At 39.5% G+C, this 26,648-nt stretch overlaps 4 protein-coding genes across 7 annotated transcripts; 1 reads left to right on the top strand and 3 right to left on the bottom strand.

The window, feature by feature from the left end:
• Positions 1 to 39: 39 nt before the first annotated feature.
• Positions 40 to 9,308, bottom strand: Klp31e (kinesin-like protein 31E). Of its 2 annotated transcripts, none has more exons than XM_070667420.1 (16): positions 8,717 to 9,308; positions 7,697 to 8,081; positions 7,160 to 7,606; positions 6,969 to 7,077; positions 6,672 to 6,875; positions 6,284 to 6,588; positions 5,974 to 6,208; positions 4,854 to 5,755; positions 4,434 to 4,783; positions 4,025 to 4,216; positions 3,803 to 3,922; positions 2,499 to 2,667; positions 2,321 to 2,426; positions 1,675 to 2,229; positions 1,330 to 1,600; positions 40 to 167 (listed from the first exon to the last, which is right to left on the bottom strand). In XM_070667420.1, exons 1-16 carry the CDS (start codon positions 8,749 to 8,751, stop codon positions 89 to 91), a joined length of 4,464 nt encoding a protein of 1,487 aa, XP_070523521.1. In that variant the 5' UTR covers positions 8,752 to 9,308; the 3' UTR covers positions 40 to 88. The 2 variants fall into 2 exon arrangements, with proteins under 2 accessions (XP_070523521.1, XP_070523522.1); XM_070667421.1 differs by having other exon boundaries at positions 164 to 893.
• An 883-nt stretch (positions 9,309 to 10,191) lies between these two features.
• Positions 10,192 to 12,728, bottom strand: Prel (preli-like). The gene is made up of 3 exons (XM_070667312.1): positions 12,258 to 12,728; positions 11,945 to 12,158; positions 10,192 to 11,675 (listed from the first exon to the last, which is right to left on the bottom strand). Exons 1-3 carry the CDS (start codon positions 12,347 to 12,349, stop codon positions 11,250 to 11,252), a joined length of 732 nt encoding a protein of 243 aa, XP_070523413.1. The 5' UTR covers positions 12,350 to 12,728; the 3' UTR covers positions 10,192 to 11,249.
• Positions 12,729 to 12,925: 197 nt separating this feature from the next.
• Rpl27 (ribosomal protein L27) lies at positions 12,926 to 14,215 on the top strand. Of its 3 annotated transcripts, none has more exons than XM_070667313.1 (4): positions 12,926 to 13,042; positions 13,558 to 13,790; positions 13,924 to 14,060; positions 14,135 to 14,215. In XM_070667313.1, the coding sequence occupies exons 2-4, from the start codon at positions 13,572 to 13,574 to the stop codon at positions 14,181 to 14,183; spliced, it is 405 nt and encodes a 134-aa protein (XP_070523414.1). In that variant the 5' UTR covers positions 12,926 to 13,042; positions 13,558 to 13,571; the 3' UTR covers positions 14,184 to 14,215. The 3 variants fall into 3 exon arrangements, with proteins under 3 accessions (XP_070523414.1, XP_070523415.1, XP_070523417.1); XM_070667314.1 differs by having other exon boundaries at positions 13,025 to 13,155; XM_070667316.1 differs by lacking the exon at positions 12,926 to 13,042 and adding an exon at positions 13,170 to 13,325.
• Positions 14,216 to 14,310: 95 nt separating this feature from the next.
• On the bottom strand, positions 14,311 to 16,676 carry Dctn2-p50 (dynactin subunit 2). Its single transcript, XM_070667311.1, has 9 exons — positions 16,444 to 16,676; positions 16,279 to 16,350; positions 16,062 to 16,201; positions 15,883 to 15,994; positions 15,655 to 15,809; positions 15,338 to 15,572; positions 15,092 to 15,268; positions 14,921 to 15,023; positions 14,311 to 14,853 (listed from the first exon to the last, which is right to left on the bottom strand). Exons 1-9 carry the CDS (start codon positions 16,477 to 16,479, stop codon positions 14,669 to 14,671), a joined length of 1,215 nt encoding a protein of 404 aa, XP_070523412.1. The 5' UTR covers positions 16,480 to 16,676; the 3' UTR covers positions 14,311 to 14,668.
• Positions 16,677 to 26,648: the final 9,972 nt, after the last annotated feature.

Below are 26,648 nucleotides of genomic sequence, written 5' to 3'. Positions count from 1 at the left end.
ATAATCGGACAGTGCATTATCATTTAAATTAAATTAAAATTATATGTTTGCAAATTAAATATAACACGTAGTATACGGCACATATGTGTTAGCTTTTGAGTGAGTTGCTCCTGTGGAAAGTCCTTGCATCTCGTTTACAGTAGTTCCACAATTTCACAGTTCCATCACTTCGTATTGACACGATGACCATGCAAAGCACCAAAGTGGAGTAAACAACATAGAAGCAAATAATAATGAATTAAACATTCATACACCCTATGATAAACTTATCGCAAATATCATGAAATCACTTCATTTTACACTTGACTTTTGTATCTTTTTTATTTATTGACTAGCAAAGAACGATTACTCATAGTTATAAGCAAATAATTCCATATTTTATATTGTCTATAACAAGAAAATGCTCGTGAAATAGTTGGACGTACGAATTATTTTGTGCATTTAAATTGATGCTTCTAAACCAATTACAATATACGATTTTGAATATTAATCATTAAATTTTGTATTCGTAATTACACTACGTCGATCAGGTATAATGCAAATGTAATTATAAACGCACGTAAGTGTAAAAATCGTAATCGTATATTTTTATTCTTTACTTTAAGTATTAATATAATAAATTACTATAATAATTTATATAGCGTTGCGTAAAATGATAACATTCAATGAATGTTACACATGCATAATAAATAATGCAACCTTTTTGTCAGGTTGTGTGAAAATTATTTTGAATTCTATGGTATAAGTAACGGCATGCAATTATCGAAAAAAATATTAAATAAACGCACATACAGTGCACAGAAGCAAAAGACAAATAAAGTTAAAGGGAAACTGTGGAAATAGACATAGATAATGAGGAATCGGGTATACGCCACAGCTTCACTTCCCCAGAGCTGAAATCAATATCCGAGACATTATTTTACTCGGGATATCTTATTGCAAATTGCTGAACCAAAATACATGTCCAGGGTATCCCAAACAACATATCGCTTCCGAAACTGTGAGTAGAAAATTAAAAATCAAAGAGGAAAAGTCATATAGAATTTTATAAAACACAATCTTTTAAATATTGTCACTAGGAGATTGAAAACCATAGTTTTGGATTGGAAGAAATATATGAGATAAAGCCGAAAAAAAAAAAAAAAAAAATAGTTCTAATTAAGACAGTCGAAAAATTAAATCGACGATTTGTCCATAATTTTCAGGTTTGTGATACCCTGTATATGTCCGATACGCTAACAGTTGATTTGCAACTAGCTTTATCGAATATCGTTTGCGATATGGAGTTTGATATAAAATATATTAAAATGTTTGGATTCTCTTACTTACTTGCTCGCTGTAAATATATGCTGCTGATTAGTCGCGATAGCATTAATAGCAGATGCGTGCGCTCGTACTTCTCCGATAGGCGTACATTCTCCCAAATGATCTTTAGGAATTGACCATGCCTTTAATATACCACCGCGACATCCCGAAATCATTATAGAACCGTTATTTATCGTACATAATCCCAAAATCCAATCTTTGTGAGCATTATTCAAAGATTGAACTAATTCCATTTTGCTTAAGTCCCACCGTTTGATGCACATATCTCTGGAACCTGAAAATTAATTAATAATACATTAAAATATTTCAGCGTGACTACGATATATAAACGGAAATGATACGACGTACCAGAAAATAATGTAGAACTTATCGTTGATAAGCATTGAACTCCGTCATAATGCGGTGGGGCTAAACTAACGGACGTTCCGGATATATTAGGCTCGGCCAGAGATATCAAATGATCCTTGCTACCCGCTATTACTCTACCGTCCTCAGCAACGGCCAAACACATAACGGCCGCTGTGTGCGGTGTAGTTAATTTAGCGGTATATGCCAATTTACGAAGATCCCATATTCTAACTTTGTCGCTAGCTGCAGTATAGAGCTCTTGTTCATCTAAACTTAGCGCCAAATCGTTAATTGTTGTTTCGCCCATAGGAATTTGAAGAGTTCTAGATGGAGTTGACAATGCGATAGGACCGCTTTGAGTTTGACCCGAAGAAAATAATGTTTTTATGCAGTTGTTGCCAGTTCTTAAATCCCAAACTTTAACGTATGCAGCGGATACGCTAAATAAAAGCTGATGAACAGTGGAATATTTTACAGCAACGACGTTATTAGGGTGTCCACTCAAAGTCAAACTTTCAATTCCCGTCTCTAAGTCCCACACTTTCACAGTGCGATCTGAAAATCCATCAAATAACTCATGTGTTATTACGATCGTATTATTTTTAATCAGATATATTTTTTTCAGTAACATTTGATCTACTTATACCTTTCGAACCACTGAAAAGTAAATCTGACGTCACGCATATAGTAAGAACAGCTTTGCTGTGACCTTCTGCAATATGAGAACATTGCAAGATAGCACGTGGTTGCGCCTAAAAAAAGAATCATAATTAATTCATAATTTCAGAAATAAGAGAAAAATATCGTTACCATAATTTGCCTACCTTGCCCTGATACTGCGAGATAATTCCTTTCATTGGTTGTGGTTCAGATGCAATTAGCTGCTTGCTCGCAGTTAATCTGGAGAATACATTTTCTTCACGGCTATTGAATCGTCTATAAGTAGTCGGGGATCCAGGAGGTGAGGATATATCCATATGCGCTACCTGCTCCCTAATGGGTGTGTTACATGTTAACGTGTTAGTTAGCCGGCATTTGGCTGTAATAATCATGCCGACTTAAAAATTATATTACACATGCATGCGCGGAAATAATAATGAAATATATTAATCCAGCTTATAGGAGTAGTGCACAATTAAGCACAATTATTAACTTCAGCCATTATCAAATGCAAATTTCGTACTTAGAAATATGTAAGTAAGGAACAGCCGAAAGGAGGAATCTTTCGATAGTTATTTCCGCGTCTTGTTAAAAATTTTGTCTTTTATTATTATTTTTTTTTTCCTGTATTACAAAAAATATAATTCTTACGTCTACACATATTGAAGTACATATTTTGTATAAATTAATCTAAATGGCATATAAACATGTCTTTTCTTATTGCAATTATTAATATGTTAATATTAATTAAAGTTAAATAGATAGAAATGCTATAGTATATAGTGTCAGATTCATTGACACTACATATGTATATATATTACTGTGTAAAATCGATTAATATACATATCTTACTTATTTAAATATAAATCTAGGTTTATTCTTTTTTTTTTTTTTTTTTTTTTTTTTCAGTTAAAGGTACCGTTTAGAAGTAAGATACGACTATTAAATCGTATACTTCATATGTATGCGTGTATGTGTACATATATTAATAATGTATGTTTATATTTGTATATTATTTTTCCACATATCAGTTTAAATTTTATTTTACAGTATATAGCTCTCGAAAATGTTCATCTTAATATCTGATAAGCTCAGAGATATTTATTTACACGCGTGGAAATTAATAAAATGATAATAATTCTCGTAAAATAGTGCATTTATGTGTACGTATATTATAATAATTTTTGTTTAAAAATCTTTTTTCTTTTCACGGAAAATCTGCAGCATTTAATTTTATTTCATTCTTACGCTTATTTTAATCTGTACTACATGCGCGCATTTTCATTATTAATCATTATATTCTTAGGCACGAAATACTTGCACTTGATTCCTGTCTCAAACGAAATTAATAGAATAAAGTTTATCCTGAGAAAATAAAAACTATCTAGATAGTGCATGGAGTAGGATATGAAGAAAAAAATATATAAAGAATATAAGAATAAGAATGTGCTGCAGAATAATCACTCACATGGAGCCTCCACCAGGATGAATCGGACGCCGTAGAGCTCTGGGCGATGTGTTGTCGCGACGGCTCAACGTCGGTGATCCACCAGTACCACCATACTGATTTCTTGTTAATACGAGTCCTCTGTACATGAAAATTGAAACAAACATACGAAGGTAACAATATATTATATGTATAACATGTATTTGTCACTGATGAGAACACACAATCTATATATGTACTTACTTTAGACTACCTGGTGCACTAGGGACCCTGGTAAGAGGATGGTTATGATTTTGATTTTGATCGTCCGCTTTTAAATTTTCCGAGTTAGCATGTACACCATAAAGAAGTTCTTGTGGTTGCGTTGTTCTTTTTCTAACTTTACTATTGCGCTGTCGATCTTCCCCGAGTATAATTTGACCATAACTTTCACTACTAAATGACATAAATAAAAATAAAATGCATATAATAAAAAACAGAGAATAATTATAAAGTGGAAAATAATTTAAATTTTAATTTAATTTATTAAAATATTTTTTTAATTAAAATGTTTAAGCTATACTCGTGAAAAATATTATCAATTTGAAAGATTTTAAGCATTTGAGAAATTATCTGTAATTTTGACAAAGTGAAATTCTGCTGGTTGACTTACTTGTCAGGAGAAGAACTCCTTGAACTAGCCGGGCTATAAGCTAACACATTATTTTGATTGTTTGTAAGAGATAAAAGATCTCTATCGCGTAAGACATGCTCTAACAATTGATGTTGTACATCACTTTCTTGCGCAACTTGATTGAGCCGTGATTCCATATCTCGTACTTCAAGCTGTTTTTGTGCGGCTATACAGCTTTGTTCCACAGTAAATGCAAGCATTCGTTGAAGTAAGTACTGTGCTTCGTCTACCGTTCGAATTGTAGAAATGAGCGTTTCGACACCGGGTTCACTCTCCGCTTCTCCATCGCCCATCTCAACCATATCCCGTTGGCATTCCGCGATACTATCCTGTAAAATTTTACACACTAGTAACAGAAATAAAAACGATAATTAAATCGTATTAAATTGCCAACGTTACCTGCAGATAACTGATTTTACTTTCCACATTATCGATTTCTTCATCGATATCGGCAGTATCACCTCTCGTGCTTGTAATTTGATTTCTGTGTTTCTGAAGCTTTTCCAAATCTCTTCCCAACTCTTCTCTTTCTTGAAGTAGTCTTTCCATTTCTCTCTCCGTTTCTGCGGCAGCTTGTTTCGCTAATGCTTGTTTAGCGATCGTTCTTTCAAACGTTTGCCACCTTTGTTTCAATGCTTTAGGATTAAGTGATTTGACTGGTGCGCGACCGGCAGCTTTCTGACTCAATCCTTTATCTCTTTTTCGCAGTGCCGTTACTTCCTCTTGTTTACGTCTGAGAACAACTTCCTTCATTCTCTTGTCAGCCTCCAGAGTTCTAATTACATTTGCATGCCTACGACTTTCCTTACGTAATTGTGCTATTTCTCTATTACGTCTCAACTCATTTTCTTTATGTCGTTGAGCTTCTTCTCGCATTTTATTCAAAAGTTTTACCTTTGCTCTTTTCATTTCCGACAGCTCGTTTCTTAAGCCTCTCAATCTACTTTCATTTTGAGATTGGTTTTTTAATAACCTTGCGTGTTCTTTTTTAGCAGATTGTAGAAGACGCATCTCCTTTTGCATATTAGCGAGCTTTTTCTCATATTCGTCGCGCAATTTTTTTACTTTTTCAGTAGGAGGTGTAGGTTGTTGCTGTAAAGATAATAAAACCTTATCCCTTTCTTCTTGAGTGTCTCTAATACGAGCTTGCAATTGAGATAATTTATCTTCGTAATGTTGCTTCATAGTTTGTAAGCGTCTTTGAGAGAGTTCAAGCTCTTGTATCAAACGCTGTTTAACGTCGATATCGGACGTTAAAGCTTCCAATTCACGACCCATAGCTGCTTCTTCTTCGTCTTCTTCTGTAAAAATAACCAATGGAACCACGACTTTACAGCTCTATTAAATAATCTTATTACAAGATGTTACATAAAACTATGTAAGATATTAAAAATTAAATTTTCAAGAAAAAAAGCCACTTTGGAAATTCGTAATAATTATCAAGTAATTAATTACAACTTTCGACTAAATAAGTATTTAGAAAGTTTATATAAATTCGTTTTTATTCGTTCAAACGTACCCTTTCGATCGGAATCATCGTCTGAATCATCCTCGCTTACAGAATCCTGTGCATTTTCCGCCTCATCTATTTCTCCTTCATCTACTGGTTTGGTAGTATTACCACTGTGACTGTATTGTTCTTTCAAAGTTCTTAACGTTTCCATCTCTTTTTCGACATCTCTTTTAGCGTCAATCAATACGGACGCGGAATCGGAATGAAACGAACTGTCTCCATATGGATTCGCTGCATTAACCTGAATTTAAAAAGTCATTAATTATATTTGTCGGCAGATATATATTACATCTTTAAATATTGCAACTCAACAAACCTGCATTTGTCTTTTTTTTAATTGTTGATACATAGCTTCAGCTTCTAATAGACGAGCTCTTAATTCTTCTATTTCCTGAACATAGCCTTGTATCAATTTAGTTACTTGATCATCACCCTTGCCCGATACTGCTACCCATTGACCCGCAGCTTTTTCTGCCAATAAAAGAGCATTCTTAGCAGTCAATGCCTCAACCGTCTCCGAAAGTGCTTTCACTCGGGTACGAAGACTTTGTAATTCGCTACTCAACATTTGATTTTCATGCCAAGCATCATTAACTCCGTCTTCTCCGACGATTCTTTTGCCTAAAGAAAAAAAAAAGAAAAAGAAAATAATTAATGTTCCGTGTACTATTAAAGTAAATAATTGCGATAAATTTAAAGCATACCTTGCCTATACTCCATCAATTCCAATTGAAGCTGTTGAATTTCTCGTCGCAGCGAAGCGATCGTTCTTGAACTCTTATCTTGATTAATAGTAACTTTATTCTTTATATTTCTCGCTCGATTTGCATATTTTAATGTACTTAGAGTTTCCATAAAATCTCTGTCGCTTGGTGACACACATGCTATCATAACAGTTTGACTATTTCCTGTGGCGTAATAAAATATGGTAAAATCTTAACGTTATGTACTTGTGTGTAACGTAATTAAATTATCTTTTATTACATTATTATAAACTTTACCTCCAAGAGAATCTTGAAGTAATCTGGTTAATTTTGAGTCTCTGTATGGTACGTGCAAGGCTTTCTTCGTTTTATCACCGAGAGCGGAAATAACATTACCCAAAGCCAACTATAAAAAAAAAAAAGATATAATGTGATATCACGCTGCATCATTGTTTAACGTTTTTTTTTTTAATCGCAAAGAGTCTTACCAATCCACAATTTATAGAAATGCCTTCCTTTGCTCTGTCACCGGTGGCGCCCGTTCTTTTTAATCTCTCGGAACCGGCCAAATCGACAAAATGAAATTTTGCGGTTAAAGTTTCAAATTCATTCGTTAATTCGACACCACTCGTATCGACGTCCGCGTCAGGATCTTCAACTTTGATGCATCTTTGCTGTTTGATATACAGAGTAAATATCGCATGCGATCTGGACGATTGAGTATTCATTTGCGTGGATCCTGTCGTGCGTGATAACGCGCCCAATCGAAGATACTCCAACGCTTGTTCGGGGCTAGTCACGACACGTGGTTCTACGCCAGATAAATGTATGTTACCCATTGTATCTTCGTGAATACGTGCACCGCCCCTCGGCCCTCCTGGCTCTAACAGGTCTTTCAAATCTTCGTTATATAATTCTAGAAATTGTGCTGTGACCTGGCAATAGAATACGCATCGTCATTAAAAAGATAATCATTAGATAATGCGCGAATTTCCTCGGAAAAATTAATTTAGTATCATACAAACCTTGAATTCCGGAGGCATTTGAGCGCGTTCCCTTGCGCGCTCCTGTTTATCCGTTATACCATTGAAAAGGTGCCTAATAGCTCTTGGAATAATCCCAACGATAGTCTCGTCGACCTCAACGTCAAAACCGGTGCCCATAGTGTAAGTTTTACCCGAGCCGGTTTGCCCATAGGCGAAAACCGTCGCGTTATAGCCATCCAATGCACCTTCTACAAGACGGCTCACACATGTTTCATAAATCATGGTCTGATTCACCGGTGTATCAAAAACGTAATCGTACGTAAAGGCCTTGTCAGGCCCAAGAAACACTTGCGGTTCCCCATGAGGCACCTGAGTACAAATTCTGCACATGTCGATCACTTCGCGAGCTACTTGAGGCCTTATTCTGTAACAAATAACCAAAATTAGTGCTGCAATTTTATTTCCTACGTTAAATTTCGTCGAGTCTTTTTCTTTTAATAATTCTTCTTTGTAGGCTACTAAAAAACGGTGATTCGAGAGGCAACGAGTTTAATAAATTACACGCTCTAATTAGTAGTCCACTCATTGTATGCAAATGCATAAAAAATGCATATGTATTTTTTACATTATTTTAGTTATATTTCAACAGTGGCATTAGTTGCATATTTTAGCTCTCGGAAGTCGAACGGTATGCATATTGAACGAAGCGAGCGGCAATTAAACCCACGCACTTGTCGTAAAAGGAGATGCTCGAGGATCGGTTAGACGTTGCGTGGACGTAATCCGGTCGCTAAACATACGCGGAAAGGCTCTGGTATTTCACACATACCACTTGGCCTCCTTCCGACGAACTCGAGGAATTGAATGCGAATTCGCGCGATATCTTTGCTTTTTTCTTTTCCGAGATCTAATATATCGATTTTAAAGCTATCTTTTTTTCCGAGCTTATTTTTCATCAGGCTCGTCGATCGGCACCGGCGTGTCACCGGCGTGGAACCGGCGTGAAGAGTCTAGGAGTAACGTCGCGGTATTCAAATCGAACGTTTATCGTTTACTTACCGCACGGCGACGCGTACGCTCGAATCGTCCGCCATTTCTGCAGATACGTGCGGCGATTAGATTCGCAAGAGTCAACAAGGCGGCACGGCTTTTTGCGTTAGGCTTAAAATTAGGCCGGAGTGGACCAAGGGCCGAGCGGCCGCTGGCAGTTGCGATCTGATCCTTCGCTATGCGACGGAGCCAAGAAGCCGCGTTGTGTTCGCGCACGCGGCGTTAGGCACGATATTCGCAAAAGCGCCAAATCTCTCGCAAACGATGCCCGGGAGATTGGGCATCCTCTCCTGACGATCTTGTCGCGAGTCGATTCACTGTACGCGATGGGATCGTCGTCACTGGATCTGGTTGTCAAACGATCGCGCCGATGGCATGGGAGCTTGAGCTCGAGCCGCCTCTCGACCGTCTGTTAATATCATCGTTGTTTTTACACGAAACACCTGCACGCACATATATACGCGTGGTAGGAGTCTCGACTAAAGAAGGAACAGTTCTTTTACGTGAGAGTCACGTCACTTGACAGCGCAGACGGAGAAGGTAGGGAAGGCTAGGCTAGGTCTTTGCGGCGCTCGTTGTTGGTTGATTTAGCGTAGTCCCGCTAGCCAATAACTGCATTTTCCTGGCGTCGTGATAAAAAAAGATTAATTTAATCGATATTACCGCTTGGAGATATTTGTGATAGTGTAATCATAGTAATTTACCGTAATATACATTATTTACCTTAATTTAATCATTTATCCATTTAAATCACCGAGAAATAAAGAATACAACTCACAAATCCGTCAATACCGGGCCACTGAAGTTAGGTTGCGCGGTGACGAATCGTCCGAAATCGTATGAAAAGTATCAGGAAGCATTAGGAACATAGGAGAAGTAAGTTAGTAGCACGGCGAGAGCCCGGTTCCCGTTTCTGATGGGCCCATATTGACCAACCAAAAAATAGAAATTTAAAATAAGAATTATTTGATTGACCAACCAAATAATTCTTATTTAAATTTCTGTTTTTTGGTTGGTCAATATAGGCCAATCAGGAGCGGGAACCAGGCTCTTGCCGTGCCACCAATTTACTTCTCCTATATTCCTAATGATTCCTAATACTTTTTCGACGATTTCGACGACAGTTCGATGCCGCGAAACCCCAGAATTGACAGATTTGTCTTCTGATGTATTCATTTTTCGGATATTTAAATAAATGATTAAATTACCGTGATACCGATGATAAATGATTAAATTACTGTTTTTAATTGTAATCAAAAATTAAATATGATGTATTTTATTGTTAATGCATTTTTGACTAAGTATAAATGCTGTGAACGTATGTTAAAATTATATAAAAGACATGAAAGGTGCTGAAGTATGTATCGTGTAAAATACATACTATACTTGGCGCGAGGCACTGTCGTGCCTCTTGATAAAAATATCGCGTAATCTTCACGATTACACAAGACTTAGGTACAATGTTTTAATAAATAGTACTCAAATTTTCAATTTAAAAAGACACTTTATTTAAATACATGTGAGAAATTACATTCGTTAAACTATTTAATTTTGTCAAAGTTATCATTTACATTAATTATAATAATTATTAATATATTGCATTGTTTCTATTCGTAATTTTAACTTTATCAATAACGGTTCAAGAAGAAATATTTAAAAGGTATATATAAATACTGTTGCAACTTTAAATTATAGTTCTAATCATCGCAGTAATATATGGCAACGCACATTGAAATTATTAAATTATTCAAAAGACAGTAATACGGAATTAAGTCTTTTGATAATTTGCATTGATCAATAAGACTGTCCATATCGATACGGAACATCTAGAAAAAAAAAAACTACTCTTATATATTTATTACATTAACATGAAAAAGGATAATTTATTGCAAAACTATCCCTTTGAATGTGTATCCGTAACATGCGTAATTGCTCTGACGTTAATAACTATAAAATGCTGTTCTTTACATTTGTCAATTGCAACTCTAGGTTGCAAATAAACACTGCAATATACATCGACGAGGAGCATATTAAAATGCTCCTTGCTTTTAATTACGTCTTATGCGGGTGATGGTATTTTTGCGATTGTAAAAGAAATAGAAAACGTTTGTTTTATATTTATAAAAAAATGACTAAGTAATTTAATACACAGTCGATGACACACTTAATAATTCGGCAGTTAAAAGGAATGATAACATACAAATGGATCAAACGTAAGAATGTTTAGCAAATTTTAAACGTGTATAAATATTTCAACATTTTAAGACCCTTGTACTACCGAGCACAACTTATTTCTCAACTTTCGTTGTTACCAGCCAATGTTCTAATTTTTTTTTCTTTTTTTTTGCGCTAATTGTTATTACATTGTGCCTATTGATTAATATACAATTGAATTTTCAAGCTAGTCACTGAAACTTTGCCATTCATTTAAGATCACAATAATGTAATGTTATGCAATCGTCAATAATTTTCCATTGCTAATCGACATCGTTCACATTCAATAATAGATTATTCGTAATTTACATTTGCGGAATATTTAAGTTTACGATTGATTCGTTTGACAAGCCGCGTATATTGGCCTTGCTTTTTCTTTTGCCAAGTCTGTGGCCTTCTTAGCGGCGTCTTTCATCTTTTCGGCTTTACCCTGTAAAGAATGCTGCAAATCTTCCGCAAGACTTGGCTTTGTCGTAACACTGTCGTCTGCTGCGCTGTGGCCAGCTTGCATGGAAAAACTGTTCTGTTGTAGCTTTGGATTTAGAAATTGCGCCGTGTGGGGAAACATGTTTGTTAGAACGTAATTAAATCCCTCTGACATTTTGGCGCAATTCTTTTTAAATCGATCTAAGCCAAAGGCTTGAATTGCTCTGCTGAAACCAAAGACCTGACTGTCAATCCATGCCGACCTTTTTGCAACTGTCCATTCTGGATTTTCGTCAGAAATCTCGTAAACCACTTTCTCAATAATACTCTGAAAGAGATTCACAATACCATTAGAAACAAATCAACAAGAATTATAATTATTTGCTATTTCAGAATTGTTAATTAATAATATTTTTATATATATATTTATATAAATTATTAATTAATATAAATAATAATAAAATAATTAATATAAATATTTTATAATATTATAAATATATTATAATATTATAAATATATTATAATAAATTATTTATATCATTTTTTTTTTTAAAGAAAGCATTCTTATTATTACTTTTTTGCACTTTATTTGCCTACCATAACTTTGGTATATCCTAAATTTCTTGTGTATGTGGTCAATGTTTTAGCCTCTGGATCGACAACACTTTCTTCTACAACTTTGACACTGTTTTTGCTAATGAATCGTTCACCCCATTTTGGTACTCGGTTAGTTTTCGTCAGTAGTCGCTTTGAGTAGAGCTTGCCATTTTTAACTTCCCTGGCGATAGTATCCTCAGTAAGGACATGTGAGCTGGAAATTCGGGATGCATGAGCTCCAAGTGGCATATAATCAACGTTATGTAATATTTGTGTTTCGATAATGCGCGTGATGTAACGTGTGTTCAGTTACCTGTGCGGGTTAGGGTATCTCTGGAAGAATCCTCGAACGACCTGCGTCCAGTCGAACATGAAAGTCGTGATGTTTTCGTAATACTTCACCATCGTGCGAGAATTTACTTGTAGCTCGGGTCTTACGAGCGAGAGGAAAAAAGCGTTTACAGAATCAGAGAAGAAAGTGGCGTGAACAATGGGATGAGATTTTGACGAATTGTGTCGCCGAAAGATTAAACGGTGATTGCCACGGGGAGACGATCGGCGGATCAGAGTCCGCGGCGAGTGCGCCGCATGTCGTGCCGCAACGTAAATCGTCTACCCAACAGTCCTGACACCGCAGATTACGTGCTCGCTCCAGTCACAGTGATGGGACTGATGAAAGTGGATAGAAGTGATTGGAAATCATTGGAGCAGATGGGGTACAGCAGAGAATTACGAATAGAAAGACAGTCGTTGACACCCTGGTGCGCGATATTTGAAACAGATGCGTACTTGCATTTACTAAAATTTACTTAAACATTTTTTATTTTAATTATGTATATAAATAAATTTTTTGTAATATATTATTTTATAAAATAACTAATAATGTATCGTATATATAAATCATAAATAATTATTATATTATAAAGTTTTTGGTCGACCACGGATCCATATTGTTTGACGGCAAATGGCCGCCGAGATCCGACTTGCCGCATCGATAATCGCCACCGGCGGATGTACTGTGGCGGGTCTATCGTTCCGCTAATTCATGCCGTGGCAGCGTGCTCGACTTCCTTTCGTACGGTGCGGAAAAGCCGTGAGGTGCGTGATGTATACTGCTGCGTGGAATAATCCACGAGCATCGAGTGTTTTAAGATTTTTTTTCCTATATTACGTCTTGTATTTGTGATCAGCTTGCAAGGCGACTTCTGATTGTAGGGAGATATTCGATCTCGTGTATTTCCGAGGAGTTCTCGCTGTCGAACAGGGCGACCCTAACCTTTCCTCGCCGGGGTTTTATATATTTCGCCCACTGCGTCGGGCGATCGTCTCCTATCGTCGTTTTTCTATCGTTTCGTTGATTTTTCCTAGAACGTGACAAGTGGTACGTCTTGGGTTCTTTTCTCTTTTTCTTGGCTGATAATACTTCATGTGGCGAAAGAGGTTAGGTGACGCTCGACGATCTAGAATGTTTACATCGCCAGCGAGAATTAGTCTCGGTTTACGATTCGCTTTTGGCAGAATAATGGATCGTTTTCAGTTTTAGAGAAAATATAGACTGCATGTTTTTATTGAAATAAGTATTTGTGATTAATAGGTTATTTTTTTTATTTTAGCATACACCATCAAGATGGTGAAGATTATGAAAATAGGAAAAGTCGTGCTGGTCCTTAGCGGCCGGTACGCAGGAAGGAAAGCTATCGTTATGCGCAATTACGATGAAGGAACCGCGGAGAAACAGTATGGACATGCTATGGTTGCAGGCATTGATCGATACCCACGCAAAGTCCATAAACGAATGGGAAAGGGCAAACTGCATAAAAGATCTAAAATCAAGCCCTTTGTTAAAGTAAGATCGTCTTCTTATGCTCACTTTTTTTCCTTCTTAGAAACTCGTAGTTTACTCGAAGTTTTCATTGTCTTACTTTTGTTCTTTGTACTGGATGCATTGTAGCATTCTGTTTATTTGTTAAATTTTTCAGATCCTAAATTACAATCACTTAATGCCAACGAGATACACAGTAGATTTACAGTTGGAAAAAGTGGCCCCTAAAGATCTTAAGGACCCAATGAAGCGTAAGAAGGTGCGCTTCCAGACGCGTGTCAAATTTGAAGAGAGGTGTGTAGCTTTTCTGCTATTTTGTAATTTTCAAGTGTAGTTATAGGATTTAATTATTATTTTTTTTTTTTTAGGTATAAAAACGGTAAAAACAAGTGGTTTTTCCAGAAATTAAGATTCTAATTGTTTTTAAATAAAAGTCTGCTATACAGATATACGAAAAGGTGAATACAATTTTTTCCATTCACATTATATCCTATGTAAAAGATACTAAATCTTTATACATATTCATATTTATTATTATCTATTTTATTTGTTTTCTAGTTTAATTAACTTATACTCGAGTTATATACCTCATAACATACTCATTACTTTTTTCATTATCACAGTGTTTAATAAAACTTGTAAATTTTTTTAATTGAAGTTCCAGGTTTTATTTTATACCATTGTTATTATTAAACATTTTTGCATTATATATAAATTTACAATAGGTTTTTATTATTTTAGCAAATATGTTAGAGAAATTAAATTATACATAGCATAATATTTAAAGACTAATAATGACGTAAGTGTGGGGTATAAAGCAAAGTATATAGAATTTATAAATAATTTGACATAAATACTTTGAGTAATATTCATAAATCAATCTAGGTGCTAACATTATCGATCTATTTTGACTTATTAAGTTTTTTTACGCGTTCATCGAGCAATGCTATATCGCTTTTTATAATATCCAAATTTGAAGCAAAACTCTCCTGCACTCCTTTAAGTAAAGATTTGTTACCTTCTAGTCCCGACGAGATCTCCGTTTGTAATTCATCCAATTTTATTAAGGATTTACTGAAGGCAGCGGCTGAAATACAAAACGTTATTAGAATATTTTTAGTTCAACAAACATACATTTGTCATTATTAAATTACCTTGTTGGTGAATATCATTTAACGCCAGTAACCTTTCTACCGTCTGCGGTAGTATTTGCGACACAGCATCAGTCTTTTTCATTATTTCATACATTTCCGAGATCTGTAGTAAAAATTCATTTAGTAAGATATAATCGTAATATTGCGTCAACCATTTTTTTTTGTACTAACCTTTTGCTCTTGTTCCGACTCTTGTTCTATCGTCGCTTTTTTCTGTACAATACTGTCCATCCGATAAATCAAAGTGCCTAATCTCGTTTCAATGGTATCTAATTGATTGACGTCCAGTAACGCGGCTTTTGCTTCCAATTGTTGCACAGCCTCCATTATACCCTGGCTCTTCAGATTCTGTGACAAAAGGGAAAGTGCATAGAATTGTTTGAAATTCATAAACGTAAAAAAATGAACGATTTTTACCTGCGAGAATTTTGATAGTTTGTCGTTGCTCGTTCCTATAATATTCTCTAAGCAACAAAGTCTCTGTTCAAGTTGTGCAACCCTAGCAGCTTCCTGCATTCTTGCTTTTTCTGGCAAATACATCATCTGGTATTTAATAACGCCAGGTTCGGCTGGCTCCTTTATCTTTTTACTCTCTGACTTTGATTGAGGTACACTGGTTTGCTTAAACAGTTCTATTTGCGATATCAATTGCCTGTAATATTAATACAATCTTGTAATATAATTCTGTAGAGTGAAAAAAAATTAGGGTTTATTGTAAATTATACTTCACATACTTGAGTACAGTGCCTTGTGGATCTGATAAACTTGCAATCACGTCAGGGCCTAGACATTCTTCCAGTTTCAAAGAAATCAGTTGCTTTTCTATTTGCTGTGCTTGAGAAATAATCTCACCAGCAGATTTGATCTCTTCTTCATCCTTTGATTTTTCCTGTATATATTTTTAATGTATATTATAAACTGCTGAGCAATTTTAGTACATTTTATTGACAGCTACAGTTTACCTTCAGTTCATTTACTTCTTCATACAATTCTTTCACTTCACATTGTAGTCTTTGGAATTTCTGAAGTGGAGTCTCTTTTTCGCCTTCGCCGACAAGCTCCCAATCGCCGAATCTAAAAATTCTCATTTAATATATGCCACTCTGCAAGCAAAATATTATGCAACATAAAAATAGCTCACTTGTATCCAGTTCTTGGCTTATTAGACAGACAATCTGAGAAGTCTACTGGCTTCCCAACAATCTGCTTGCCCTTGAATTTACCGAATGCTTCCTTGGCACTAATGTGCAGTTGCTCTACGCAAGAACTCTCAGGCTCGTCCTAAATGTAATATTCATCAAATCAGTCGTCAATTATGACGATAGATGTTACATGCAATAGGAAATTCCGTTTCTTACCTCACAGTACATTCGCATTTGTTCAGACTCGGGCAGGTCGCTCGTCTCGTATACGTCGAGCTGGTCATACGCCTATATTAATTACAAGTAGAATGTGAAAATGTTTATTCTTAACGTGACACACGAAAGCAGGAACAAACGCACGGGAAAAAATAGAAAACTTACAATTCCAGGCAAATCGGCATATTTGGGGTCCGCCATTCTCACTGTTTCGTTCGGAAAGGTGATACAAAGCTTTGCTGGAACTCCGGCAGAATATTGATACAGATATGGCTGGATAATTGTTCAGGATATTGCGATAAAGAGGATATTCGTGCCTCGCTCTCTGCAACGGGAACGGCTCCGCTCCGCGTTGTGCACTGTGCAGGGTGCATGTACGTGTAGTTGGCAAAGTACAAGCGTCAAAGTTTAGATGGCGGTAAAATGCAGTTTGCTGTAAGGCGATGTAGATGTAGACCGCGCCACTTCCCCTCTCGCGCAGCTGCCGCGCATGTAGGCAGGAGAGCCTCCTAGCTTCTCCTCTCGTGCCTGAGATATTTCGAAAAGTCAGTTAGTTGTTAGCAGTGAAAAGTGAAAGTGATTGTAGTTAGCAGCGTCCGGAATAGTAGCGTCCGTTTTACCGAATATATCCGCAGTTTCCTTCTCCGCGAGTTAGTGAGGTAATTATTACTTGGTTGGTTAATTAGAGGTATACGGAAGAAACTTAATTTACACGATAATAACTGAGACACCGGGGTGCAAAATAATTTCTGTAACGTGGAGAATAAGTAACGCTTCTTACATTTCGTCCATCTTAAAAAGTTGCCATTTAACATCGCGGCTGGTAGCAGATTTTCCCGGCACTCGCCTACTCGCGTGACTCACAAAAATCATCAAATAAAACATCAATAAGATGCTATCACGTGTAAGATCATCGACTCCAGTCAAGTAAGCATTTTGTAAGATATAATTTTTTAATCAAATACTTTTATTTCGTGACATACATATATGTATTATTTCTTATTGAAATCCCAACAATTATAGCCCTTTTAATTGATATCTGTATAATGAAACTAAATGAAAGAAAAGAATATTATATTCAGTATCGTGACTTTTGCAGGTGAAGCTGACGCAGTTACGTCGAGTCGGAAGGAGAAAAATGTCAATGAGGTTACATTCCTGTACAATTTTCTGAAGTCTTTCCCTCTTCCCTCCCCGCCGGGTTTTTTTTCTTACTGGTTTTATGCATTATTGATGCATGAAATGGCTGAAATAAATTCTAACGAGAGCGCAAGTTCGCTGTAACTCCGATAACGTCGCATGTAAGTGTTTAATGTTAAAGTTGAAATTATATTTTGTATTTTTTGTAAAATTGTTCTACGTTGTAAAGCGCCACCGAGAATATTTCTGAGATTCGTGTTTCTTTCAGACGTCGGACGGCGGATCTTTTTGCCGAAGTACAGCTGGGGAAATAAAATCACGAATCGCATTGTAAAATTTAATGCAGAAAAACGGAAAGCATTTTGGAAAGCCCCGGCTTTCGGGCGAGCTTCGAACAATGGCTCGTCCAATTAATTCGCCGAGACAAATATCACGCGAAAGGAGCTCTCCACTTATTGTTTCTCTTGATGGTTCGACCCGCGCACTCTCCTTTCCTCAACCTCGTTTCCACGTAAGTGCTCGCATTATTATTCCACGCCGTAGGTGGAGAAGAGAATAAGTCGCGATTCTTAAAGCCAGTTGATTCCGTGCTTATCGCCGCATTTTGTCTCGTCACGGTCGGTCTGCCGAGAAATTGTACTCGTAAAATCTGTTGCGGCTCAATGTATAGATAATATAATCGCGGTATTAGAGATCGCGAAATTATGTCGGATAAAATTGTAACTATTCAATACAGTGGGACCGACGATTGACGTCCGTTCTCGTAATTCTTTTTTCACGGATGCAGCAATTCGCGGAGAAATTTATCCGGAGTGGTCGATTAATTTGTTTTTTTTTTCTTTTTGCAGGAGAAGTTTCGTCGTGCTTGGCTTCGTGAATTTTCGTTTATTCGGAGTTCAGCTTCTTATCCGTTCACCGCCGGATCACTGGTAGCATGCAGTTACGCGTTTCGCGTGGAAATGTACCGCAAAGTGAGCGTTGCAAGGACGGCGTCTTTCGTCGTAGGTGCGTGGACCCGTTTTCCGAGCCTCGCGATGTGCTACACGTATGTACATACGTATATATCAAAAATGAATAAAACGCGCACGTTCGATTTTTGTCCGTGCCAGAACTAGTCCTGTGCCTCGTCATGCGTGCGTTTCCTTGCTTCTCTCGCCTTTAGCGAGCGTCGTGAAAGAGTCCCTTTCGCTTTCGACTGGCCACTTCGGATGGTTGCGTTGTTCGAGCAAGCTGTCCATTCGCTAATTCGATTAAAAAAGAAAAAAAAAAAAAGATTTTAAGTCGTTTGACCACTTGTTACGCATGTAATTCGTAATTTCAGATTGAATCCTAATTAATCGTTTGCTGGGAATATTTTTCGTCGCAACATTTTTTTGTTGGCGAATGGACATTACCTCGGAAAAGTTACGAGATTCCCTCTTTGGAATAGTCAGCTAGAAATAAGGAAATTAATTAAAAACTATTAGGTTAAAAAAAAAAGAAATCAGGAAAAGAAGTCTAGCGGTTAGTTTATATCGGCAAAAAAGTCTTTAAGCGCCGCAATTAAAACACATCGTTAACATCAACGTTTTCTAGAATATTACCGTGCACAAAATTTATAGCAAATACATTTATCTTAATTCTCAACCGGATAATTTTTGCCGCACGTATCTGTAAAATTTTTTCTTTTTTTTTTTTGCTTCAGCATCAAGCGGACCCGTTCGCAGGCCCTCGAGATGAAGGCTTCATTGTAAGCATGATAGCCAGATCCGCTAAGAAGACCGACAGGTGTAGGCAAGTGTTGAGGCATGACGGGCTGAATTGGCGACGGCGGAACAATCGGAAGCCGCGAGGCAGCAGAGAACCCGGAAGGAACAGGTCCTCTCATCTGCCGACAGCAGGATCTACGGTCGCCAGGTGAGTACACTCTCGGGCCAGTGCGCGGTTGGCCGTCGGCACGGCAAGAAGCGCGTGTAGAGGAGAGCTCGTAAGAGAGAGTACATTCAACCCAAAGTGTGTATCGCGAATCGCGTGCGAGCGCTGCGTCAGCCGAGCGAGCGTACGGCGTCCGGCGAGAAAAGGCTCGAGCAGCATGCCTGGGACGTCGTCGTATCGATGGATACGCGTTACCGGTAAGCGGAACAAGTGACGTAGATTCGCCACGAGTCGCCGATCAGCCTTGTTTTGGCGTCAGTCCCGTTCGCGGTGATCGCGGGATTCGTGAAACGACTTTTGCAAGTGGCCCTCTTCGATGCGACGCTCTCGCAATTACGATTTTCACACACGTCCGCGTCATCTCTCCGCGAAGCACTTCGATTACTAATTTCACCGGGTGTCAGGAATTTATAATCTAATTCTTTTAAATGTAAGCAAAGACGAGAAGCGATCGGGCACGCTTCAGCGTGCCGCTATGACTGTAGAAAAAAAAAAAAAAAAACGTGTTAATTGACAATTATATTGAAATTCACGAGGTGTCGCGCGGCATTCGGAATTTTCACACGCCCGTCTGAAAGCGGGTTACGGGGCTACCGACTGGCGGAGTGAAAAAGATAGGGAAAAAAGGATGAAAAGGAAACGGGGGGAGGGGGGAGCGATGGAGGAGAATGAGATGGGATCCTTATTCCGCGGTGATCGGGCGTGGAAGCGCTGCTTGAATTTCAACTCGACCGCCGTTTATAAACAGCCGCGAGGTGGAGTAGATCGAGGAGCGCGGGTCAGCGGGCGCTCTCATTTCGCGAAACTTGTCGAGAGAAGGTGACGGGGTCAAGGTGCGCCGCCGTCAAAGGGAGGGCAGGCGGCATTATCAATTTTTCAACGCCGGGGCTGAAAGTCGCGATAGACGAGAACGCGTCCCCGGAAGGCCATAAAGCGCAGCGGTGAAGCTTAAAGCCAGCGAATTTGCGACGCGATATGATTCGAAGTTGCGAGGAGCGAAGCGATAAATGGTTATCGTTCTGCACGATTCCCCGGTCCCCACGTGGAAACTTAGAATCGGGACGACAGCCGGTCATTTCCGAGCAGCGAGCTAGACGAGTCTAAATTCGTGAGATAAAAGAGCGAAATTTCGGAATTTTAGATTTCGGATTTTATATAAAATTATATCCAGAAAAGACGGTGGAACTTTTTATGATTAAAAAAAAAAAAATTAATTCTCTATCGCGCGTTTATTTCGAGACGTTTATTCACGGATGATTTATATACCGTCTTTCGGACGAGACCGTTAATAAAATCGACGTTATTTGATTAAAATTTGTTTGCGGGCATGTAACGTCGAGCAAATTGCTTGTTGAACGCGAGACTCGCGTGTTTACTCGCGAGATTCTTACGTCCCATCAGAGAAACTTGGACAGCGGGGTGTTTATCTAACTTCTGCCGTGGCATTATGTCTCCTCGCGAGAGGACTTATTACACGCGCGGGTTAAACGGTATCCGCCGGTGCGCAGCCGGCGGCGACAGTCGCTCGGGTAGCCTTGCCTAGACGTTGCGATACGGGCCGGCGCGATTACTTGATATCCGCATGAAAGACCGGAATTCAACACGGTTATCAGAACGTGCATCGCTAATGCGCGTTAGGAGTATCGCAAGCAAGTTTGTCGCAAGACCGCGGGGCTGCTCGGAAGGAGGGGGGGGGAGAAGGAGAAGACGCGGATATTAACTATGGTTAACCCCGGGAGTGCTAACTGCAATTTGCCCTGACGCAACCAGCTGATACGAGCGACTATAGAGAGAAACAAAGAGAAGGGAGGGAGGGAGGGAAAAGGGAACGAGAGATGTAAACTATAACGCATATCTACGTCCAACTGCAACGATATCGATTTGACAGTAATTGATATCCACGAGAATTCTCGCGGGGAGTTGCGGCTCGCGTTAACGATTCCGAAATAGTCGTCGACACTCTCCGACGCCGACGTATGCATAAGTATCGGACCGCCCGAAAAAGCCGGCCGGCCGGGTCGCATTTCGATCGAATTTTTCGCCGCTCGCGCTAATTGCGTAATTGCGTTGCAATCGACCGGATCAGGGGGCCCGATGGAAATTACGGTGGCGACCGAGATCCCGACGCTCTGATGCACATGCAAAAACGCTCGAGCGCTCCGCTCTCGTGGGATTCGCCGCGAAAGGGCATGTGGAAATTCGCACGCTCTTCCGCACCTGCCGCGTGAAGCTTGAAGAGCACTATCCGCGTCGCTTAAAGCTTCGGGAAACCTCTTATCAATCGTGGACCTTGCAGATTTTCTTTCCGACATGATTGACGCTGCTTCTCCGAATTTTTTAAAATAGTTTTTATAGCTTTAAATAGGTTGGTAAATTGGTTTCAACGTGTCTTCCCATTAATTTCTCGTTAGCTTGTATTTCTACATTTTGCTGAAAAAGTCGACTTGATTAGTAGTTGACTCGGTGTAATTGGTGTCGGGCGTAATTATGCGGGATTTCTCAGTAGGTACATCGCGGCACGGTGTACTTAATGCTTGCCGGAATTCGGTCAGCTTGGTGTCAGCTGACATATTGACCCTAGGTCACACATCGGTGCTCGGTGAAAATCCTGAGTCGTTAACATTCTTGCAGATATCTCCGTACTAAATTTAATACTCGTGCGTTGAATTTTAGCGGCTAGAATGATCGAAATTTGGACGTTGTGATCAGATTTTATTAGTCGTAGCTGTTAAAATTACAAAACTGTTAATTTGTAATTTAATTAATTTAATATTGTTTAGCCCAAACAAATTTTATTTTCCTTTCTCTTTTAAATACAGTATTTAATTCTTTCTACTTTTATTCGTTAATTTATACACGTTCGTACAGCAAGTGAGATCATTCTTGAGGTTCAATTCGTTATTTTCATTGCTCCGCGAACAAAAGGCCGTCAAGTGTCGATTATTAATCAGCCATTAAACGCGCCGGTCGCGCATTCCGGCTGATTGCCGCGGGCGGAGTTTCGAGAGTACAATGCCCGTATTATTTGCGCTCGGCGATACCTGGACAAATTGAGCGCGTCGTTGAAGCTCCAGCTTTGCTAAGCCCGGGCGAAATCCTTCATTAGTCCGCGCGATGATCCGCTCGAGCGTGGCTTTTCTCGCGGCGGCGTTCGAGCGGGACGATCTCAGCATCCAGCGGTCCATCTATCACGGTCCATCTATCACGGTCTGTAGCCGTTTCTTATACATATATCCGTCGCGCTCACATCTTCCTGAATATTCTTAAACCGCGGAAAACCGGACCGTGGACCAAAATCCAGGTGTATCTGGCTCACTCGCTGACAGAAATTTTCTAGGCTAAGCGAAGCGGAACATCGCATAATTTTCTTAAATGTTAATTACTTTTTGAATTTCACCAACGATTCGAGTTCCATTTTTTTTAAAACAGTACTTTTCTTCGACGCGGCGAGTTTACGCAACTCACGTTGATACAGAAATCGAAATGTCAGATGATGGAGGGCCGATATAATGCGAATTGCGCGATACGTCTGCATTGTGCGATTCGCACAATAGGATTAAATGTTATTAGAATGCGCGCATTACTAGAACATCGTCTGTCTTATCCGGTCGACGGGTAAAACTTTGGTAATCAACCGCGACCGATAATACCTTCTTGATCCGACGCCGCTGTGAACGGAGAGAGCGTCCCCTTGAACTCCGCAACGAGTGGAAAGTTCGCCGTGAAAAATCGACGGCCGGGGCACTTTCCTTAGTGCTTTCGATCGGTTTTAAAGTGCGCGAGATGTCGCCTCCCGAGAAAAGTGCCGACATTGTCCGGCGCGCCTCGCGATTTATCGTAAATCGCGGGAGAAAGAAAAATAGTATATTCGCCGCGCGCGGCGGCCCGCTTTTCACGCATTCCAGAGCCGAGAAGAATACTCACGAGATTAACGAGCACGGTAGATAAATCGCGCGAACGCGGAATTCACGCAAATAGCAGTTATCGCTTGTATAAAGAATGTTTTCTTTTATTTTTTATTTAACTTGATTTAATTTAATTTTTATTTTGTTTCTAAATTAAATTAAAATTTTATTTTATTTTATTTTATTTTATTTTATTTTAATTTAATTTAATGCTTTAAAATTTATTAAGATTATTTATTAGACTCTCTAGAACTTTTTAATCTCAAATAATAACTGCAAGCACAATCGTTCCTTTTAATTCGTTGAGACTTGTTTCTTTCTTTTTTTTTTTTTTTTTTAATGACGTAAAATATATTTCTTCTCTTTTCTTTTGCAACTCAAGTATCATTATTTTCAAATATCGTAAGTCCATCGAAGTCCCCGCCATTTGAAATTCAACCAAGTAATCTTTCACCGGTGCACTCGACGTGATTTAACATCCGAAGGGCTCTTTATTTGTAGTCGATCATAACTTAAGGAATATTGGTTCGCCTTCGCGAGATCACCGAATTGATCGAAGAACCGGGAGGCAAGTCTAGAACGTTTTTCGTATATAGGTATCATCGATGAAAAGACTGAGAATTCAACCTTTATAGAAATTCCCAATTAACACCGTCAAGTAAAGAAAAAAAAACTATTAATTTTAAATATAAAAGAAACTTTTAATATTTAAAACAAATTAAAACAAATAAATTTTAGCGTTTCTACATTTTTTAATATTTGCCAGAATCAATTTGGGAATTTCCGGAAGATCAAGCCGACGTAACTAAACGATCGATTGTTTCGGAAAAAGCCGCGAAACAATCGGTCCTCGCGACGGCCTAAGTCATTAGGGATCGCTTCATCCGCGAATGGGGCCAAGGCTGAGGCCTCTTTCCAGCATCCGGCGACTTCGCGCGTCTCCACGATGAGAAATAGGCTGTTTGACCGTGCGACAAGCGCGACAGCACATCGCGCGGAACGGTTGCGCAAAGGAAAACGGGGCCCGATGACAGACTCACCATTTATATAAATAAGGAACACAGTCCACGTAAATGACACAATTCATACGCGATACCTACGTAATTTCGTTCGCCCGACGATTGCTCCTGGCGTTTAGATATTTCCCTTTCACTTTCGCGTCCCGTCAAGTTTCGACGCGCGCCAGAGCAACGCTTTGCCCACAATCGGCGATCGCGACGGTTCTTTTCTACCCCTCGGGGACTGTTTGCGCCCACTGGTAACTCGCAAAGTCGTAAAAACGAGGGCGAGCAGCGCGAAGACGCAGGGGAAAAAAAATAAAAAAAACGCACAGCGGGAAAAGTTATCTTTAGACGAGACGGCGCCGTTGGTTATTATCTTCTGCCCATACGACAAACAAGTTGTGCGGCGTAACGGTCCAGAAACGTAATAAGAGGAACGAGAGCGTTAAACCGAGGACTAAGCGCATACTCGAGATGTTTTTAATCCGACGAGCTCGCGGATCCGCGCCCTCGATATTGGTTATCATTAATTCCGCGATGTGACAGGGCGGAAATTAGCAGCGAGCCGAACGAAAGTACCGCCGAGGTACTTTCTTGTCTTTCCGCGCGCTCGATAATGTTATGCAAATGCCGGCGCGGTGAAACTGCTCTGCCGTCACTTGCGAAAAGCTCATTATGCGAGCGGATAAATTCTATGGCCCGTCACGGTGAAATCTGCGCTATTATCTGGACTCGGGATTGCGTTATCGCGCTTGTTACGCCGATCGATCATCTCGCGCGCCATGAGACGCGTCTCGCGTCTAATTGAAAGTAACGCGGTCAATTAAATGCACTTCTATGAAGCTGTTGGCGGCGACAAGCTGATAAAAAAAAATATCAACGGAAAAAAAAAAGGGGAGCAACGTAAAAAGTCCTCTCGGAAACTCTTGCGTTACAATCGTCAGCGTTGTAATGACAATGCGACTTTCGTAATTGTTAATCGCTGTCCGTGTTCTTCTCGCGAGAGAGACTTCGCTCCGACGTCTATCTATTTTAAGACTCGCATTTATTTTTCAAATAAAGAAAATATCGCGAGGATTCAGGATTATTTCAACTCGTTTCGAGTAGGTGAAAAGGCCCGTAAACTTGAATAACGTAACAATGCGATGCATCTTTGGCCTCCGGCCGACCATCTGGAGCCGCCGCGCGACGGGTCGGAGGGGAGTGTCCCGTAACGACGGAAGTTCCTCGATGGTGCTTTACGGTAAGCAGGGTAATGGTGGTCAGTGGCCGCGCTGAAAGCGAAAGGACGTCCGCGAAAGAAGGGGGTACACGCCGAGAGAACAGGTACGCGTCTATGTGCATTACGCGCGGACGTTTCGCCATTCCTTCCCCGCACGTTCGCAGCTCGTGGCAGGCCCCGAATCGGACTCCGTCTGAAATCGATTCGCGTATCAGGTCGCAGAAGTCTCCCCGACGGTAAGGTGACGCAGGTGCACCGAAAGTAGCGAGCGGCCAACATCCGAGCCGCGGCCAATGCTAGTCACTCGTGAAACGTGAAACGCGAATCTGGGCGAAAGTTTCGTGCCGCGGTGGACAGCGAGAGAGAGAAAGAGAGAGGAAAAAAGAGGGAGAGAACGGGAGGGTAGTACCCGGACAAATCCCGGTGGATATCTCATTCGATAGATGAAACCGCGTTCGATCTTGTCGCTTAGAAACGATCGCGAGAGTGCCGTGCAAAGTGTCCTCGAAGTGCACGCGAGACCTTGGGTTTCCGGGGTGACCGAAAGAACGGTTCGCAGCCGCCGATCCACCATCAGCCATCGTCCAGCAAGGTCAGTGGAAGAGTCGGTTCGTCACTCTCAAACGACTGGACTTCCGTGGCCCTTCGTACGATCGAAGGGTCGCAGTCGCGCTGTCTCTTCGTCAGCATCGACGCGACAATCGCACGCCGCCGACGATGTGCACCCTCGCCAATCGACCGCGACCGAATCTCTCGTTCACTCGTAAAGCACGAATTAGAGCGCGAGTTTCGCCCGTTTTGTCACCAGCAAAAAAAAAACGATATCGAAAGCGATCAGCCTGATATCACCTGGTTTGGAAATCCGAGTTGTCGAAGCAAAATCGCGCAGTTCTTTTTCCGATATTGCGTTAGTCTTGCTGTCTCGTTGCGAATTATTTCCACGTGAAAATGGTAAGCTCGGTAAAATATTCGCGATATTTTTGGACATTGATTCTCCTTGAAAGAGATTAGACGATAAAAAGTTTTTATTTTATAAATCCAGGAAAAATGGAAATACAAGTCTGCTGCAAGGGTTACGTCGTAAAATCCGAGAAGCAAAGACAACGCGAACGCAGGCTTATTATTATTCAAACGGCCTTATTTTTTTTACAAAACATCTGCATATAAATTATCGCGGATTCCGGTCAA

This window comes from Cardiocondyla obscurior, linkage group LG16 (assembly GCF_019399895.1).
Source record: "Cardiocondyla obscurior isolate alpha-2009 linkage group LG16, Cobs3.1, whole genome shotgun sequence".
In the NCBI taxonomy this organism is placed as follows: domain Eukaryota; kingdom Metazoa; phylum Arthropoda; class Insecta; order Hymenoptera; family Formicidae; genus Cardiocondyla; species Cardiocondyla obscurior.
The sequence above is the reverse complement of the archived record's forward strand: the minus strand, read 5'-3'. Positions and strand labels throughout refer to the sequence as shown.